This window comes from Equus asinus, chromosome 12, assembly GCF_041296235.1.
Source record: "Equus asinus isolate D_3611 breed Donkey chromosome 12, EquAss-T2T_v2, whole genome shotgun sequence".
Classification (NCBI taxonomy): Eukaryota; Metazoa; Chordata; class Mammalia; order Perissodactyla; family Equidae; genus Equus; species Equus asinus.
The window spans coordinates 76,331,296-76,351,297 of NC_091801.1; the positions used below are offsets into that span (position 1 = coordinate 76,331,296).

The following is a 20,002-nucleotide window of genomic DNA, read 5'->3' on the forward strand; positions in this document are numbered from 1 at the left end:
GGGATGAGAACACGAGCCCCAGAGCGGAGCTGATTTGCAAATTCCTATCATTTCTAGATCGCTGCCCTTCGAGCCATCCTCCTTTGCTTGCAGCCAGGGAGGGAAGACTGAGAGATGACAAATCAAAACCAGAAGTAGGAGCAGCCCGAAGAAATGGGAGGGAGGTTCCTTTCCCAGTTGGGAGCCCTTTCGAAGCCCCCCCGCCTGCCTGCCAGCCCAGCCCCGTAACTCTATCTCCCCCTCCGCCCGCACCCGCCACCATCTCCCCCTCCCCAGCTTTGTGAAACACCCTGGCAGGCTGACCCCAGCTCCTTCGGTGAGAACTCACCGCCCCCATGTGAAATCACAGCCCTGTAACTTTCCCTTTAAGAACTGTCAGAGCTGGGGAGGCCAGCCAAGCCCAGGCTGGAGGTGGGGACAGAGGGAAGGAAGAAAAAAAGAGAGAGAGAGGCAGGAAAAGTTTTTTCAGAGGAAAATGCAGGGCTTGTCCTTAACCCTGACGTCAGATCTTGCTTTAATAAAACCCCCCAAAGGCTGCGGGAAGAAGCATATCTGGTGCTCCTCATGGGCCAGGCCAGTCTCGGCCCAGCTCCCCCGAGAGGTGGCCGGATCCTCTGGGCTGCTCGGTCGATGCCTTTGCCACTGACTTCCAGGCATGAGGTGGTTCCTGCCCTGGACGCTGGCAGTGGTGACAGCAGCAGCTGCAGGCAGCGCCCTGGCCACGGTGAGTCCTGTCTGGAGGGGCTCGGAGAGGGGCCCCAGATCCCTTCTCCCCCGGGCTGCTCCGTGAGTGGGCAGGATGAGAGGGCCCAGACCGGACTGGTGGGGAAAAAGGCGTGGCCCAAGGTGAGGTGTAGGGCTGTGCGGGGTCAGCAGATCCCGGCAGGGTGAGGAGGAAGGGGCAGCATGCGGAGAAATAAAACAAGCAGGTCCTCTATGCCCTTCTTTCCCACCTGAAACAGCAGAAAGGGCACTAGGTGGAACTGGGAGTCAGGGGCCTGGACTCCAGGCTGAGCTCTGCCCAGATTAGCTGTGTGACCTTGGACTTGTCACTCACCCTCTCTGAGCAGCGTAAAGTAAGAAAGTTGTTAGGAGGTTTCTAGAGTCTTTGAGTTTGGAAAATGAGTCTCCAAGTGTTGGAGATACTATAAGGAGGGGAGATGGAAAATGCCAAGAAAAGTTGGAAAGGGAAATGCCAGCTTTCAACCAAAGCGCCTCCCTTGAGCAAACAGCACTTGGGCTGGTTTTCTACCCTCATCTGCTGCCGCCTTGGGCTTGCACAACCCTCTACAGTGCACGACACTTGCACATTGGGTCCTGAATATAAAGCTGCTGTTTCAGGGGCCTCCTGAGGGTTCTCTCTCTCCCACCTCCATCCCAGGAGAAGCCAGACACGTGGCAGCACCTAGCCAGCCGCTGGCTCTGGGTGCAGAGGCGGGCAGGCAGGAGGTGGGCAGCTGGGAAGAGCTTCTGAAGTCGAGCTCCCACAGACCGGCCAGGGACTGCTGCCAGGGGCAAAGCCAAGAGTCAGTGGGAAGATGGCAAGAGGGGTTTATTACACCCACTCACGCTGACAGCTTCCTTTGGGACAAATGTGTCCCATTCATGATGAGAAACTGAGGTTCGGGGTAAGCTACCTGTCGGTGGGCTCGGAGACACTGGTTCTGATTTACCCAGATCCGAGGCTGATGAGCTGACCACAGGCTGGTTGCCTCGTGGGGTAATAGGTACCCTCCCGGAGCCCTGGTAAGCATCAGGAGGGCAGGGCGTGCGTCTGTGCGATTCATCGTTAAATTCTCTATACCTTGCGCCGTGCCTGCCTGTGGTGGGTGCAGACATCCCACAAGCAAAGTTCTGAATTCTATTTTACCAATGAAAGAAATGGAGACAGAGCAACGGAGGGCCTTGCCCGGGGTCTCACAGTTAATAAGTGGCCAGGGCTCAGACTTCGATCTTTTCCTGCCGAATCCCGCTCTTTCTTGCAGAGCTTCCCTTGTTTAGGGGAGACTGAGCATTTCCTGCAGGCTGGAGCAAGAAGAAGAGGCCAGACCAGCCTTCATCTCAGGGTCGCCATGGCCAGGAGGACAAGGGGTAGATGGAGAAGAGGTGTGAGGTGTAGGGCAGCTGGAGTCTGAGTGAGGAGGAGGAAGAGAGAAGTCTGCAGGTGGCTCTGAGTCCACAGGAGCCCCAGGGACCGCCACAGGGCAGCCAGCGCTGGAGAGGAGTCGGGTACAGAGTGCGGGCTCAGCGGAGGGGACCCTGGAGCCCAGAGTCCAGACAGACCCAGGCAGCAGCAGGCAGGGAAGGCTCCTGGGAGGAGGCAAGGTGGCTCTCCTCTGTGCAGCCCCTGGCCAGGGCCATTTCTGGGGACGCGGCACTGCCCAGCCCACACTTGTCCCTGGTCTCGGGGCTCCCTGCTCACAGCCCAGCGCCAGAGCTCTCAGGGCATCCCTAACAGCCCCGGTGAGGACCACCAGCGCTTTCCTTAACGGCCAAAGCCCATGCATGGCCATCCTCCCCAAACGAACATAGAACCGGAATGCAAGTCCACTCAGGGTCCTGAGGGGCATTTTGATGAAAAAAAAATGGCTATCGATGTTCATATGGAAGACAGAGTTTGTGCAAATTGCCAAGAAAACTTTGAGGAAGTAGAAGCCTGGCCCAATCAGATAGTAGAACATTCTCTGAAGGTTCTGCAATTGAAGAAGGAAGATGCCAACCCAGGAAGCGATAAATCGAGGAGCAGGACGGGGTAGTGAGCTCAGAAACAGAGCCAAGTACATTTGGGAATGTCATGATAAAGGGCTGTGATAAAGCTATGATAAAGGGACGCTGCAGATATGGCTTGTTTTTCCGTTGCTTTGTTCTTTGCTTCCATCTAGGCATATTGAGTACCCAATGTGTGCTCAGAGAAAGGGACTACGCATAGTAAGCCCTGCCAACCCCTGTGCCAAATACCATATATGTATATATGTAAGACCTTCCTCAGTTCATCTGACAGGCATGTATTAACATTTATTAAGCATCTCCTAAAACTCCCATAGTAATACCATTAAGCAGATATAATCATCCTCCTTTGTAGATGCAAAAACTGAAGCTCAGAGAGGTTAAGTAATTTGCCCCAGGTCACACAGCTAGTACTCAGTGGAGTTGGCATTTGAATCTAGGTCCAGCTCTTTGCAGGGCAGCCTCCTGCCTCCTGGTTCACGTGCTTGTGCAGAAATGAGAAGCACACGGTCTCGCCCCTACAGAACTCACAGGCTAGTGAGGTACGTGACAGCACCCACATGTTGGAATGAGAGGTGACAGGGCGATGTCCTCCAGGAGAGAGGGGCTGGATGCAGGCTCTACCACAGCTGTGCCAGCTTCAGCAAATCCCTTATCCACTCCAGACCTCACTGTCCTCTCGTGTTTACGGGGGCTGACAACCTCAGCCCCACCCAGCTCCCTGCTGCTGGGGAATGAACGCAGGACCACCAGAGGGAGCCTCGCAGAAGCGTGTGACTGGGTAAATGCATGCTCTGCTAACAAATTCCTGGGCAGACAGGAGGGCTGTGGTAGTCTGTCTGCAGGTGAGACCCATACAAATGTATGTGGGATGTGCACAGATATACATGTGTGTGCACGTGCCTGTGATCATGGCATGTCTGGGTGTATAAATGCCCGTGGTGTATGTGAGCGCCTGAGGATGCGTGTGCTAAGTGGGGAATGCAAACTCAGTCTCTGTTCCTGGGAACAACCGCAGGATAGGGTGGACCCGGGCATGTGGAGTATCCCTTTTCAAACACCACAGGAGCCTCAACAATATGCCTTCTTTATACCTCCGGTCCGTAGTTTGGATCTGAGCTAGCATTTCAAACCCCACCCCAGGCCTCACACCCACCAGCTGCCCGCTCAGAGCCTCTTCCAGGAACTCTGGGGCTCTGCTCCCAGCTCAGGGCCCCTCCCGCCCACCACTCGTCGGGGATGCTGGTGAGAGCGCGGCACCAACAGGCATTTTCCACCTGGGCAGGCACTTGGCAAGGGCTGGCCCTCTGGAATGGGCATGGGAGCAGGGCTCCTGGGGAGACCAGACCCCGACTGCCGGCTGGGCAGTACCCCAGGGCCCCTCAGCACACTCACCTCCCCCAGGTTTTAGAAAAGGCCCTGCCTGGCGCCAGCAAAGCAGCCAAATGCCAGAAGGCTGCCTTCGGCTTTGTACAAACAGAAACCCTGGGATTCCTCCCAGGAACCTCCGTCATCCCTCTGGGCAGCTGGGAGAGGTTGCTACACACACTGTGGGTTTATATGGGAGCAAGGAAAGTGAGCCAGCAATGGTCCAGGGTGGAATTCCGGTAGGGCCTGGGAGAGATGCCAACCACAGCCCAGGAAGCAGAGCAAGGTAGGGAGCATCAGATAGAACTGTGTAAGACTGCGATGGTCTAAGAGCTGGGTGCGGCGCATCTGTTCATTCATTTAACACCTTTCCAGCGTCCTGTGTCCCAGTAACAAGGACGGTAATCAGGGCTAACATTCATCAGGCGCTCACTGCATCCTAGGCACAGCATCCCGTGCCTCTGCATATATATATCGACTCCCTCGAAAACCACACACCGACACGGCAGGCAGTCTCATCACAGTCTAGCCCAGCTCTGTCCAGCCAATAGCCACTCGCCGCGTAAGGCCACTGAGCATCTGAAGTGTGGTTTGTCCCAGCTGAGCTGGAGGAGTAAAACACACACTGGATTTCAAAGACTTAGTACGAATACAAGAATGTAAAATTCTCATTATGATTTTTTTCTGACTCCATGTCAAATTGATATTCTTAATATATTGATTATTAATTGATATTCTTAATATATATATATTAATAATTAATTATTATTAAAATAAATTTCACCTGTTTCTTATTACTTTTCATGTGTTTACTAGGAAGTGTAAAATTCCATATAGGGCTCACATTATATTTTACTGGGCAGGGTTGGCCTGAAAATACACAAGTGTACATAGAGGGACTACAACAGGTGGAGAGGGAAAATCATCAAGGGTTCTAACCCCGGCTCCTCCACTTATGAGCTGTGCACCCTTGGACAAGTAACCCAGCCTCTCTGAGCCAGTGTCTGCATCTGTAAAAAGGTGTAATATTAGAACTCACTACTTGGGGCTGTTGGGAGGATTAAAGAGTGAAATGGAGATAAAGCACACGAAGGCCCCGCACACCCAAGGGGAAATGGGAGGGGACTCCATTGTTCCAACAGCAGTGACAGGGACTCCCAGCTCGACTGGAGGCACTGGCTGCAGACAAGTGCCACGTCTGATGGAGGAGGTGTTTATAAAGGAGCCAGGCTCAGCACCAGGTGGGCCAGAGGAGGGGCAGACAAATTGGTGGGCTTCGCCAGGCTCACTGCGGGGATGTCTTCTGAAGCCCTTAAGTTTTCTGCATCCTGGCCAGCTTCCCCAGCCCATTTAGAGGGAATTGATGAACACTTTTGGATTATTGTGCGGGAGAAAGAAATAGTAATGATGACAATGATGATGATGATGATGATGGTGGTGGTGGTGATGGTAATGATGGTGGTGATGATAATGGCGATGACGGTGGTGAAATGATGGTTCTAATGGCAGTGGTGATGGTGGTAGTGGTGATGGTGTTGGTGGGAATGAAAACAGTGATGATAGTAGTGATAATGATGGTTCTGATGGTGGTGGTGATGGTGATGGTGCTGATGATAATGGTGATGATAACGATGGTTCTAATGGTGATGATGATGCTATAGGTGAGATTCGCGCCTTCCAGCCCTGAATCAGGGTCCCTCGACACTGACTGTGGTTTCCACAGCCCAACCACTTACTTGTGCCATGGATGTTGACAGCCCCACTACGTGCCCAGCCCCTTCCTATTTCTAGCGATGTGATGACAGATGGTTGGCTCTGGCCCTACCATTGAGGACGGCTCACGTGTTGGAGACAGACTTTTACACTAGCAGAGAAGAATGTGTCGAGGAATCAGAGAGAGAATCTCAGAGGTCTACGGGAGAAAAATACCAATGCCAGGGCCCTGAGCCTGAATTCTGAGGAGGCCTCCAGGCACCTGCACGCTAACCGACACCTTGACGATTCTTAACGTACACTTGATTTCAAAAACCATTGCATTAGATGGACTCTAGCCTTGACATTCTGTTAGTCTGCCGTTTCTCCACGAAAGAGGGAGGTGGAGGACGGAAGGGAGATAGAATCAGAGGAGAAGGAACCAGGCCTCTCAAAACGTGAATAATGGACATTCCAGGGGATGTGATAAAATCTGTGCCCGCCCACTCTGAGGCCCCCAGTCTGGAGGCAAGTCCAGGCTTGGGACGTGGACTACGGATCTGCTAAGCCTTGGTGGGGTGGGAGGGGGGAGTGAGAGGAAGCGAGAGCCAGGCCCCAAAGAGAGGAAGAGAGGGGTCCGCCCGCAGGGAATCCTGTGTTGAGTCTCAGAGAGGAGAGAAGCGGTCTGTGCCGTGAGCCGGCCCTGGGCTGGATGCGGGAGCGGAAGAGGGTGTCCAAGAGCAGAGAAACTTTCTGAGAGAGCAGGGACTTGTAACCCTGCCTTGGGGCAGAGAGGCGGTAGCCTCGCCAGGATGGCTGGAAACCCAGGGGAAGAGCTCATTGCTGTGAATTTAGACAAGCCATGGCTCTCCCAGCGCCATTTTCTAATCTTGAAAATGAGGAGGTTGAGCTTGCCCCCGAACTTGCTTCCAGCTGGAGCCACCATAGAGTCCCAGGGTCCACTCCCTCATCACTGGGCGGGCCCATCATCTCACCGGCAGCAGGGCTCACATGCCATAATTCTTGTAGGGGGCGCTCGTGCTGCTGCCACTCTAGAAAGGGCTGCCCACGCTCTGAGATGTCCCTCGAGACTTGCTTCCTCCCTTCAAGATGTCCCAAAAACGTCCCCCTGTTGGCCCACGTCTCTCTTGGCAAGCCTTCAGAGTGTACCTCTGGTCTCATAAAAGTGGAAAGCACACCACAAGCTTAATCTCCAAGGGGTCCCCCATCTCCATGGCTCCCCAATCAGCCCTGGTCCTCAGCATCCTTGGGTGCTGCCTGCCAAGGACCAATGCCGGGCTCCCCAGGGCCTAGTGAGTTGGGCCAGGCAGGGGTCCAGGGTTCCAGAGTTTCAACATTTTCCACCACAGATGGTCCTGGATGCCTTGCAAGTTTGGGAAGCATCCTTGTAGATAACGGCTGCCATCAATGGGCTTCAGTCCCACCTGCCTCCCCCTCTCAGTAAATAGTGCCTCCACCTGACCCCATCAGAAGCCTGGGGCCATTGCCCACCCTTCTCTCCCTGCCCTGGGCCTGGCTCCCCACTCCTCCTGCCACAGCCTCCACTTCTGACCTTCAGCTGAGCTCTGCCTCCTGCAGCTCCAGGCCTAGAGGTCAAGCCCCTACACGGAGCTTGGAAGGAAGAGAATAAACTCTGCAGTAGGAATGATCTGGAGTAAACCAGAGTTTGAATTTAGAAGGGGATCATCTTGAGCACCTTGCTTAACCTTTCCGAGCCTCAGTTTCCTCCTCTGTGACCAGTGGACATCCACCTCTGAATAGAGTTGTGCCAAAGAATAAGCCGGGTGGGCACAGAGCCTGGTGCAGATGGGCACTCACGATGCTCGCTTCACTTCCTCGAGTCTGGCCCACATCTGTTTTCCAGCCCCATCCTTTGGGACTGCCTCCTTCACCTTCTCTCCTACTTCTAGGGCGTTCTCCTATGTGCTCAAGGGTCCCCACCTCTGCACGTGCCCATGCTGTTCCTTCGGCCTGAAATGCCTTTCCCTCCCTTCTTTGTTCATGAAATCAATGTCATTGTAACTGGTCCCCCTCCAGGAAGCTTCCCTTGCCTCCCCCAGGTGGAGCTGCCAGCATCCCACCGTGGGCACCCATGATCCCTGTTCTTGCCCAGGTGGAAGGAAGCATGTCACTCAGCAGAGCTCTCTGCTGGCCTTGCCCGGTGTATGAGCCGCCCTTCCTCACAGCCCCTCCCCGGCAAGGACAAACCCCCGGCCTTGGCACGTGCTGTGCCCTCCCCCACCTGGCTCATGCTTTCTCCCTCCTGGACCTGACAGCTTCCCTACTCAGTTCGCTGTCACCATATCTGCTGGCACATTACAGGTGCCCAAGGCACACCTGTCGGTCGAGTGAATGAATTAATAAACAAAACCAGAACAGAAGGATGATGGGCGGGGCGGATGTGTGTGGAGGGGACAGTCGGGAGCGGGGACCACCGCTGACCTCTCTGAAGTGGACGCTTCGTGCTGGGGAGGAGGAAGGAGGGAACCTAACGAGAGGGCCCGGCCTGATCGCTCGGAGGACTGAGCAGCGAGCCGCGGCCAGTGGGCTTGGTGCCTGAGCACAGAGCCAAGAGTCTGAAGACCCCCTCTAGTCCAGGCTCTGATTTTGTCTCTGAGCCTCGATTTCTTCATCTGAAAATGGGGACAGGAAACCCACTCTGCTCGTGCTCCAGGTAGGATGGCACAGTGGTTGGGGGTCGGGGGGAGTGGGTGGCAGCACACAGCCTGGGGTGGAGAGCCAGCTCCAGCACTTCCCTGCTGGGCCTCAGCTTGTCCCCTGTGACAGGGACTTAAAGAGAGCCCCTGTGATGGGGAGAGAGTGCAGGCGAGGCCCTGAGCACCCGCCGAGGGGGAGCTGGGGAGGCGCGAGGGAGTGGACGTGAAGGAGCTTGGGGTCAGTGGTGCTGTCTTGAGAGTTCCTCGGCAGCGGGAGCTGGGAGTGGGCGCTGAGTGGCTTTGGAGCTGCAGCCACCTGTCCTTCCAGCTGCTGCCCAGGTAGTTACACCTGCCCCCCACCCCCACCCCACACACATACACACACACAACACATGCACGTAAACACCCCAGTCCATTCCATGGTAGCCGTTTCTAGCCCTGCATTCCAAGGGACCACATCCTGACACTTGGAAACGTCAGCTCTTAAATGATCACAAGCGCCAACCTTGTCGAACCCTCACTGTGTGCTGGGGACCACACATGTCTCACTTAGTCACACAAGGGAGCCCCGGGTGGCAGGAGCTTTTAGCATCCCACTTCACAGAGGAGGAAACTGAGGCACAGGATTTTACGGATCCCCATGCCATCCAAGCTTCAGAAACACCACCGAGTTCCCCACGCAGGGCTGGCGGGACCCACTCCGGGGGGCACTAGGTGCCAGCCCCTTGTCCACCTCTGCCTCCTCTCCTTGCCTGAGTCTGGACGCAGTCTGGGAGGAGAGGGGAGGAGGTGGGTGGGGCTCTGGGCTGGGGGAGGGAGGAGAGACCTTATCTGAGGCCCAGCCACCCCGTGACCGACTGTCAGAGCTGGAAGGCGCCAGAGGGATCGCCTCATCCTGACCTCCCTGTGGGGAGGCCATAAGTCTCCCAGTGGGGGCTGGAGCCCCAGGCTTCCACCTCCAGGTACAGGGCGGGGCGTTGGAGCTGAAGGCTCCGTTTCCTCTCTCCGCTGGCCAGCTGCTCACTCCTCCTTTGTGAGCCCAAGGGATGGCCACTTCTTCCACCCTTGTTTGTACTGGCTGTTGCTCCAGGGCTGGCCCCCTCCCTGGTGACACCATGGCCTGGGATCCGGATGGCTCTCAGTTCCTTTTGGTTTATTGAATGAACCAGAAATTGGGCAAGAGTAGTGTCCCTTAGAAGTCACTGGAGGAGCATGGCACCCAGAGTCAGAAGAGCCGAGCATGTATTTTCTTGCTGTGTGTCTTCACCTCTCTGGGCCTCAGCTACCCCATCTGTCAAATTGAGGCAATCAGTGCGGACCTCACAGGGTTGTTTGGATCGTAGCCTGGCACGAGGGGTTGGCTGACTCAGGAAGGACCCCCATCTTCCCCCGAAAGAGTGCACCCCTCCCGGGCTTGGCCCTCAAGGTCCTCTGGCTGTGGCCCCTGCCTGCCAGCTCCATGTCCCAGCAACACTGACCACTGGTCCTTCCTGCACCATGCTGCACTGCTGCCGCCTGCACGCCCTTGTTCATGCTGTTCCTCAGCTTGGATGCACTCATCCTTTAAGACACACTGCAAATGCCTCCTCCTCTGGGAAGCACGCCCTACCCCGGGCCCTGCCCCTTCCCCTCTTGTCTTGCTCTCAGCATTCACCTGGACATTGCTGAGACACCCTACGGGGTGGCCCTTCGGCGTGATGCCTTGAGAGACCAACACTGGGTTCGAATCCCGGCTCTGCCATTTGCTAGTGGCCTTGGGTGAATTATCCGACCTTTCTGTGGCTCAGTTTACTCTTCTTTAAATTGGAGAAGATGTTTCTTAAAGCATCCTGCCTCTTAGGGTTATCACAAGGGTGGGATGGCTTATTTAGAGTGTAAACTGATAAAGAGGCTTCCAAGACAAAACATAACACAACAGACAGGCCTCATTTTGATCTTGATTCAAGGAAATCATTTGATTAAAAAACTACATTGGAGACGATCAGTGAAATTTGAATATGGACCAGGTATTAACTAAAGAAAATCACAAAGTGCAACTCATTTTATTGGTGTGGTAATTGTATGGGGTTTATATATATATATATTTTTTTAATTCCTCATACTTCAGAGACACACTGAAGAATTTCAGGTGAAATCACATGATGTTTGGGATCCGCTTGGAAAAACTCAAAAGGGAAAAAGTTTGCCTGTAGGTGGGAGCAATAGATGAAACAAGACCGACAAAGTAAGTGTTGATAAGTATTGAAGCTGATACAGTCTGTGAGGTTCTATTCTTCTCCCAGCTTTTGTGACTATTTGGACATGTCCCCAACAGAGAATTATCATGTTTTCAATTTCTTTACCTCTAAAGTGCTGGCGGTAACGCCTGCCGCTTGGTGTGCGCTCTGCGGGGGCTCGCTGTTCTTAACCACGTTATCACTCTAGAACAGAAGTTAGGAAACGTTTCCTATAAAAGATCAGAGAGTAAATATTCCAGGCTTTGGGGGCTATAAGTTCTCTGTGGAATATTCTTCTTTGTTTTTTTTACAACTCTTTAAGAATGTGAAATCCATTCGTGGCCCTTATGAAAATTCCGCGGCCAGATGTGGCCCGTGGGCCGCAGTTTCCGATCCTCACCTCGGGGCACTGTCTCCTCGGAAGGCAGGACGTTCCCCGAGCCTGCGCTTGGAACTGAGTCCATGCTTTATAGGTGTTTGATGAACGAGTGTATGAGCACACACACGACAGCTCCTTATTTGGAAAGAAGCCTGGTGTCCTGCCCTTCTACGCTCTCCATGTATCATCGACTTCCTCCACCAGGAGCTTGCAAAACAGCATGTTTTTAAAACCAATTAGCAGAAAATCTCCAAAAACTTCCCACATCCCATGATGTGCGGCCTGGCCAACGCTGAGTCAGCCGCAGGCCCCGCAGCTCCCTGGAGGTCCCGCCATCCATCCATCAGAGCCGGAGCCCGGGCAGAGCAGGGAAGGCTCTGGGCAGCGCTGGTCCCCCAAGCTCTCAGGCCAAGTGACTTCAGGGTTGGGAGCTCAGAGCTTTCCAAGACAGTGGTGCAAGCAGGACCCGGTTCCATGGCCCCATCTGGAGGGCGTTCCCACCAGGGGTGGGGGTTCAGACTCCTAGGGGCACACTCCTTGGAGGTGCTCAGAAAAGAGGGGTCCACCCACTCACATTGTGGCTGCCCTGGCCAGTTGCACCAGAAATTCAAGAACACAGTAGTGGAGAGCGCGGGTCCGGGCCTCCACAGCTCTGGGCCCAGGCCAGGGCCACATTCTCCCACTGCCCCTGGGGGGGCCTCTCTTTGCAGTAAAGGAGCAAACAGAAACCGCTTCCAGGCAGAGCCCTGCTTCCCTAAGCCCCCAGGCCCAGCGGGGCGACTCCGGCCATTTCTGTCTCAACCCTGCCCCCTTGTGGGGCCTCTGGGTGCAGCCTCCCAAACACAAGCATCCAAGTGCTGGGAACATCCCTCCTGGTCACTGGGCGCCGGCCCAGGGCGTGCTGGTGCGGAGCTGGGCACTGAGGAGGCGGGAAAGGGCACGTTCTCCCTGGAGAGCCCCACGAGAGGCTCCCATCTCCTCTTCTGTGGGCCCTGGGCATCCTGCGACCAACTCCACGACAATCCGCACCACCTGAGTCGTATCTTTTGTGAGCCTCTGGACTGTGGGCTCCCTTCAGGTGGGGACCTTGTCTTGTTCTTCTGAGCACCAGCCGCACAGGAGATGCTTAGTGCACGTGTGTGATGGGTGGATGGAGGAATGAATGAATGAATGAATGAATAGGAACGTGAATGAATGAGGGAGGGGTGCGGCTTGGGGATTGTAAGTGAGGGCTGCTGAGGGACAGTCCGGGGTCACAGACCACTTCCCAGCTGCCAGACCTTGAGCGAGTTACCTGAGCTCCCTAAACCTCAGTTTCCTCATCTGTGAAATAGGGCTGGTACCAGTAACTGCTCCTGAGGGCGCCAGAGGACGCTGTCCCCCTCACCATTGTACAAACGAGGAAACACAAGCTCAGAGAGGGTGAGCGCAGCCCCAGGTCACAGAGCCTTGGAAATGGGCTCCCACCCGGCAGACACCATACCCTCTCCACCTCCTCCGGGGCCCTGTTCAACCATGAGCCACACACACTCTCAGGAGAGGAGGCTCCAACTCCCTCATCAGAAGGGACATTTCGAGTTCCCCGAGTGGCACTCCACCACCAGCCTCCTACTTTCTGCTCTCATGCCTACCATCATGCATTTTTGTAAAAATGAAGTAAAACTGATGTGCAGAAGTCAAATTACAGATTTATGTGTTCCTAGGTCTATTTTGGGGGAGCTGGAAAACAGCATGAAATCTGTAGGCACTGCTCATCTTTTTTTTTTTTGGGGGGGGGAAGATTAGCCCTGAGCTAACATCTGCTGCCAATCCTCCTCTTTTTGCTGAGGAAGACTGGCCCTGAGCTACCATCCATGCCCACCTTCCTCTACTTTATATGTGGGACACCCACCACAGCATGGCTTGACAAGTGGTGCCATGTCTGTACCCGGGATCCGAACTGGCGAACCCTGGGCCCGTGAAGCAGAACGTGCGAGCTTAACCACTGCGCCACCAGGCCAGCCCTACCACTGCTCATCTTTAAACATCACCCCCAAAATACATGCAAGCATTTCCTGAGGGGCTTGCATTGTTTTCCTTCCCAACTTTAATCTGCTCCAGTTGGGCCAATAAATACTATCAAAAGGATCGAGTCATCGCTTTCAACCTGCCTACTGTCGCCCATCCTTGTCCCGAGGGCCAAGTAAGACGCTGTCTGAGTCCGTTCAGGCTGCTGTAACAAGATACCACAGACTTTGTGGCTTAGAAACCACAGAAATGTATTTCTCCCCGTCTGGAGGCTGGAAATCCACGATCAAGGCCAGCACAGTTGTGTTCTGGTCAGAGCCCTTTTCCTGGTTCACGTGGCATCTTCTCGCTGTGTCCTCACCTGGGGGAAGGGACCAGGGAGCTCCCTGGGGTCTCTCTTACAAGGGCTCTAACCCCATCCATGAGAGCTCCACCCTCATCACCTAATCACCCGCCATGGCCCACCTCCTAACACCACGACCTTTAGAGGTTAGGGTGTCAACATAAGAATTTGGGGGGACACAAACCTTCAGACCATAGCAGACACTTAGGGGTCTTATCCTTGGGATCTGCTCCTTTTTGAATTTTTCCACCTTTCAGTCATTTTTCACAAAATGTTAAAGGCAAAAGACATCATTTTGAGTTGAGTGCCCATGGCCCACTCACCCAGCAGGGTGTCCCCTGTGAAGTCACAGACGGGGCGCGCTCTGTAGTCTGTGCGAGCTGCTGCGGGGAGGGCCATGCAGGCGCCAGTGGGTACCACACCCAAGTGAGGTTGTACAGGCCTCAGGCGAAGGAGGAAGTCAGCCTAGGGCCCCACACCCTTCCCACTCTTCCCCAAACTCTAAGGGGGAGGTCGCATTGCACAAAAATTGCCAGGTACACAGGTCAATATGCAGACTCTGGGCCCAGCCTGGAAGAACGGAAGCCAAATATTCCAAGGGGGGTCCGGGAATCTGTACTTTAACAAGGTCCGTAGCCCGTGGTTCTCAGCCTCTGCTGCATTCAGAACCACATGGAAAATCCCAGGGCCCGGTTCCCCAGAGAACCACTTAAATCAGGATGCCTGGGGATGGTGCTGGAGCATCGGTGTTTATTCATGCTTCAGATGGTTCTAACACCCAGTGAAGTGCGGGAACCACGCAGGAAGTGATTCTGGTTGAGGTCACTGCCCTGGGTTGTCGGGAGGGGTCGCTGAGGAGGGCAGAGCCGGGCGGGTGGTGAGGCCTGTGTCCTGGGCTGAGCAGGCAGGACGGGGCAGGAGCAGCTGGGACCGAGTAAGTGCTGGGCACCCAGCCCGGGAAGCCTCAGGGGATTGCCCCCACCCCCCTGCTTCCCCTTAGACACAGTGGTATGGGCAGGAGTCCAGTCCCAGAAGCACATCGTAAAAGAGACTTTTATGTGATCAAGCACAGCCTGGAAGCGCCCAAGGCCGTTCTCTGCTTCCCCTGGCCTTCCCTGGACCACATTCCCCTTGCTGTACGATTGTTTCCCTCTTAGCTTCTGCTCTCAGAAGAAACGGTGCAGGCCCCGCAAGCAGTGGGTTTGCAAACGTGCCTGTACCAAGCAAGGGGCAGGTGGGCATGCCATGCCATCTTGGACACGCAGGGTGGCTGGTGTCATGTGTGTGTGTGTGAGAGAGAGAGAGAAAGTGTGTGTGTCTGCATGAGAGAGAGAGACAGACACACAGACACGGCCACATCTGGCATCTCATGGAGCAGGAAGAGCAGGGAGGACCCGAGAGAGGTGCCCACAGCTGGGCCGGCTCCGCCTGTCTGGGGCAAGGGGAGGCGGCGGATGGATGGGCATGAGGTCCCCCTGCAGCCGCGGCTCCATGACCAACTGGGAACCCCTGCGAGGTCACCATCACCACCCCCGCATCCCGGCTGCTGCTCGGGATTTCTTGGACAGGCCGTTTTGCTAGAAGCTGATGTCGTTGTGAATGTCCCCTGCCCGGGAAGGGGACACAGCAAAGTCGTCACTGGCCCACACCCCTCGGGGTACGGCTCGGGCGGGGCAGGAGGGAGGAGGGCCCGCGGCTTTACCGGTGGTTCCTCGGGGAGACGCGGAGGCTTCGCGCACAGAGCTCAGGGTCAGGCACTTCAGACTGGCACCCCTCTGCCATTCGCTGCCGTGCATCTGTGGCAACTTCCAGACTCCCCGAGCCTCAATTTCCCCGCTGGTTAAGTGGGTCAGGCTGCAATTCTACAAAGGCTTGGTATGAGAAGTAACTGACAGAGTGAATGCAAAGCCCTTAGCACCGTATCTAGCATATTTAATGTAGAAAATAATTGGCATTAATTATTAAATGGGTCAATATTGGCCGGAGGAGCTCTTGAAATGAAAACACAAGTTCCTGGAATTGAAGGAGACTGGAAAAGCTCACACTATGGACACTGTGAGTTCTGGGGATAGTGGACGCGCTGGGTCCACTGCTCCATTGCTCACGCACTCAGCCACCAGAACAGCAGCTTAGGCTGGAGTTTATGGAGGAAGGGGGACTGAAACAGGGCGATGGGCCACCATGAGCTCAGCTTGGGCAGTGACATTAATGCCCAAGGTCATTACTTCTCATGAAATGCCGTCCTCGGGGCACAGACACCTCACATGGGGATCTGACTCTGCTCCCGGGATCCCGACAGCCTCTCCTGGAGTGCCCAGCCCCTGTGGAATATTTGTTTTGCTCAAGGGCTGATGGGAGCGTGTCCCCAAAGACCACAGGCGCACAGTCTTTCCTGTGGGGGTGATCGCATAAGACGGAGGAGTTAGGGGCTCAAGAGCTCTGGGCAAGGCAGAGCTTGGTTCCATCCTGATGGTGCTCCAGAAGCTGTGTGGCCTTGCACAAGTCACCCAACCTCTCTGAGTCTCCATTTCCTCCACTCTGGGGAAAATTAGCAGGCCTGCCTTGTGATTTGTTGGGGGGATTATATGAGATAGGGCACACAGAGCTCTCCGTATATGATGAACACTCAATAAATATTAGCTATGGTGATTGTAAGGGCCTGGGTGTGTGTGTGCACAGGGAAACAGATGGATGGCGTGTAGTCCCTGCCCTCAAGGGTGGACAGTTGAGTCAAGGAAATGTACATGGACTCTTTGATTCATTCTACAGACAGATGCTTACTGACACCTACTATGTGACAGGCTTTGTGAGTCCTGACGCCCTTCTACAGCCGCCAGCCCAAATAATTGTCTAGCTGCTTCTTGATTATCTCTGCTGATGGTATCCTCACTACCTTACAGCCAGTTTCTTCTATTAGAAAATTCTGCTTCACACCTATTAGTGGGGGAAAGCATGAACCCAACCAATTTGGGTTCAAGTCCAAATTCTGTCACTTACAACATATTGACCTTGGGCAAGTCACTTTCCTGATCTGTAAGATGGGGATAATGATACCAGCCACTGTGGGAAAGACAAAAGGAAATGGGCCAGAGGAACTGAAGTCTAGCTCAAGACTCACGCCTAGCAGTCACCAGGGTGATGGTCTGCAATGGACGGACCGGCTAGGATGCTAGAAGAAGCTATAGCCATGATCTCATTTGGCGCTTGCTCCCAGTACCTTGTGTGTATGGGGGGAGGGGGGGTGGGGGGGGCAGCATCTAGCAGTAAGAACGTCATTGTGCAATGGAGAAAACCAGGCTCAGGACGGGAACTTCCAGAGTCGCATGGACAGTACGTGGCAAAGGCTAGACTTGACACGATACAGTGTATCTGAAAGATGGATCAGCCCCTATCATTCTGCTGCTGAAATCCTTCAAGAAATGACTGCAGCTACCTCCAGCCCAAGGCCTGAGACCTTAGCAAGGCATCCGAGGCCCTCCTTGACCTGTGCTGCCCAATGATGTCATCGGCGTCCATTCTAGCCTCCGCCTCCTCCCACCTCCTCCCTGCACCCTATACCAGGTCACCACACTTTCCCCATGCTCCAGAAACAAGTAGTGCTTGCAGCGCATGGCCTTTGCACATGCTGGGCCTTCTGCTTTGGTGCCTTTCCTTGCCGCCCTAGTCCTGCTCATCCCTCACGGTCCACTTCCCACACCTCTCCGAGGGGCCCTCTGAGGCCCCAGCAGACACCGCCAGCCCTTCCTCCTTTGTGCTCCCACAGGCGGTCCCTCGGGGCCTCCCACTGCATCCCCACTGGATGCCCAGGGCCCGTGTGCCAGTGCCTGGAGCAAAGTGAGAGCTGATTAGAGATGGGTTGGTGAGCAGATAAAGGGAGAGCGAATGAATGAACGAGTGGCTGCCACCTTATAGCACTGAGCACGCTGAACTGCAGTTACCATTTAGACGTCTGTTGGCCTCATGGCGCAGCGAGCTAACGAGGACAGGGACTGTGTCTTATGCACCCCCGCTTCCCTCGAGCCTGGCACAAAGCCGGGCACATGGTAGGTGTTCACCAAGCACCTGTCCATAGGATGCATGAGAGAGTCAACGTGCATTTCCCCGAGGGCAGGAGCCACAGGCCACCCTCCCGCCTCCCTGCACGCACACACACACACACAGAGAAATGATTATAAGGAGTCTGCACTTACTGGTGACCTGTAGTCACTTCCCATAGGGTGCCGATGTTGGACACGGCAGCCGGATTCAGGGAGTCTTGCACCAAACCCAGGAGTTCTGGTCCCCACCGTGCCAGCTCTTCTCCCCTTGACGCAGTCTGGGAGGTTTCACACCACTAGATGGCGCCAACTGCAAGGCTAGCTCAGCAGACCCAGCACCCATCCCTCCACTGCCTGCGGGTCCCAGAACCGCTTCCCTCGTCCATGGGGCTTTCCCTTGAGGAGACCACGTGCCCTGGAGCTCCTGGCAGGTACCTGTAAAGGAGGCTCCCTTCTGGGGATCCTCAACCTGGTATGGAGGCTGCAGGGCAGACAGTGACCATGTGGGAAGGGGTACCCACCAGGCTGCAGCCCACCCAGCTCAGCTCCAAGTGTCCAGACCCCCAGCCCTGGACTGGGCCCTACGGGGGCGGGAGAAGAAGTGCAGGGGGAAAGTCATGCCTTTAAGCGTCTGCCAGGTGCCAGCCTCTGCTAGTGTTTCCACATATGCAATGCCCCTCACCTCCCAACAGCTCCCAGAGGGGACATTATTGTGGCTGTATCACAGATGGGGTCTTTGAGGCTCAGAAAGGTTAGGAAGATTGTCGAAGGCCACATAGAGAGAACCCACTGCTGACGGCCTCATGTCCCATGCTGTTTTCTTGACACTCAAACTTAGAGCCCAGAGGAGTGGTTCTAGGATGGGAGGTCCTGAATATCAAGGGATGCCAAACCCCTTGTAGTCAACAATCCACCATCCATCTATCTCACCAGGCAACTTACGAAGCCCTGCTGGGTACCGTGTGCCCTGTTGCAGGCACACAGGGAGCAGTAAGGCACAGACGCTGCCCTGTCAAGTTCACATTCTGGGTGGGGAGGCAGCACCTCTAACACGGCCTGGAAAAAGCACGGAAGGCTTCCTGGAGGAGAGGGGCTTTTTTATTTCCTCTACCAAGCGTGTGTCCTGAGGGTCTGGGGACTGGTGAGAGATGGTCCACAAGTGTTCTTGTAGCTCTGGGCCGTCCACTGTCAGACCGACAAGAAAAAGCCTCTCCCCACAGTCAGAGAGGCGGGTGTGTGTTTGGATGATTTTACTGATTTGGGGTTTGGGGTTCTGTCGGATCATGTTGTATATTTGAGGAGAAGCAAATGAGGGCAGGCACCTAATCCTCGCAGGTGGATGCAGACCAGCCCTGCCGCCCCCGCCAGCAGACCCGCCCGAACCCAAGCTCTCGGTGACAAACTTCAAGTCCAGGTTTGCCTTTGTGATTTTCACGGCCCTGTGTTTGTGGAGTCAATCTTTCCCGCACTTACCGTGTGCCCAGCCCAGGTCCAAGAGTCCATCTACAGATCTCAACCTGGACCGTCTCTCCCGGCCCCTGGTCCTCGCCGCCACACATGCAAGGGAGGACTTCAGTCACCACGGCAGAGCGATTCCCCCCCTGGTGTTCAGAGAGGTCCCGGGGCTCCCCTGGGATGCCCAGCACACAGCCTCATATTGTAACAAATCACATCTAAGGTCTGTCCCTCCCATACGCTGTGGGGTCCCCAAGCACAAAGAACTTTACGATTCCTTTTAAGCGCCTAAAACTCATGAGAGACTATGAGGTAGCTCAACAAACATTTGTTGAGTGACTGAAAGAGCCCAGGGGAGGCAAATGGAAAAGGTACAGACATGAGAGTCGGAGAGCCATTTGCGTCCAGGCCCTGACGTGGACTGTGTCATCCTGGATGCTATCTCTACCTCCTTGGGTCTCAGTTTCCTCCTCAGAAAAAGAGAGGGAGAATCTGTCTGCATATGTCAGCATCTGTTGTTCAAAGAAGGAAATGCAGGTCTATAAGTTCCAGGAGCAAGGTCCCTCTGGTTCGAGATGGAGGGGGTGGCCTGGGGCCCCACCAGCCCCGCCTTTGCCCCCTACAGAAGCCCTGGCCACCACAGGACACGCTGGGAGAAGCCCTGGACAGGAGGCTCCTGAGCAGGGATGGCACTGGCCTGGGGGAGGGAGAAGGCTGGAAGCCGGCTGCAGCCCGTGCTCCTGTCCCCAGGCAATTCGCCCCCTCGTGGGCCTCAGTTTCGTCTGGAGCAAAGAGTGAGGGGCTGGGATGGTGGCTCAGGGAGGCAGCCAGCGGGGGCAGGAAGGTGACTGGATCCCAGAGACATGGACATCTGGAAGCTCCTACGCTCACAGACACCCCAGGGCAGCCTCCTCCTGTTCTGTCTGCCCACTCTGTTCTCCAGCGCAGCAGTGGCTCTTGGAGCCTTATTTCCCCTTCCCAGCTGGCCCGTTGTCGTGACCATCCTATTTGGATGAAGCTGAACCTACTGGCCTGGGGATGGGAGCAGGCTATGGGGACAGGGAGCGGGGCGGGGTCCCTTGTGCTTTGTGCAGAATAAA

At 55.1% G+C, this 20,002-nt stretch overlaps 1 protein-coding gene across 3 annotated transcripts in view; it reads left to right on the forward strand.

Moving 5' to 3' along the window:
- The first annotated feature begins 407 nt into the window (after positions 1-407).
- CCN4 (cellular communication network factor 4) overlaps positions 408-20,002 on the forward strand; it is a 37,185-nt gene continuing 17,590 nt past the window's right edge. For all 3 annotated transcript variants that reach the window (XM_014831336.3, XM_014831337.3, XM_014831338.3), the window contains exon 1: positions 408-724. In XM_014831336.3, coding sequence (XP_014686822.1) covers positions 656-724 — 69 coding nt within the window. In that variant the 5' untranslated portion in view covers positions 408-655. The remainder of the gene's footprint in view (positions 725-20,002) is intronic.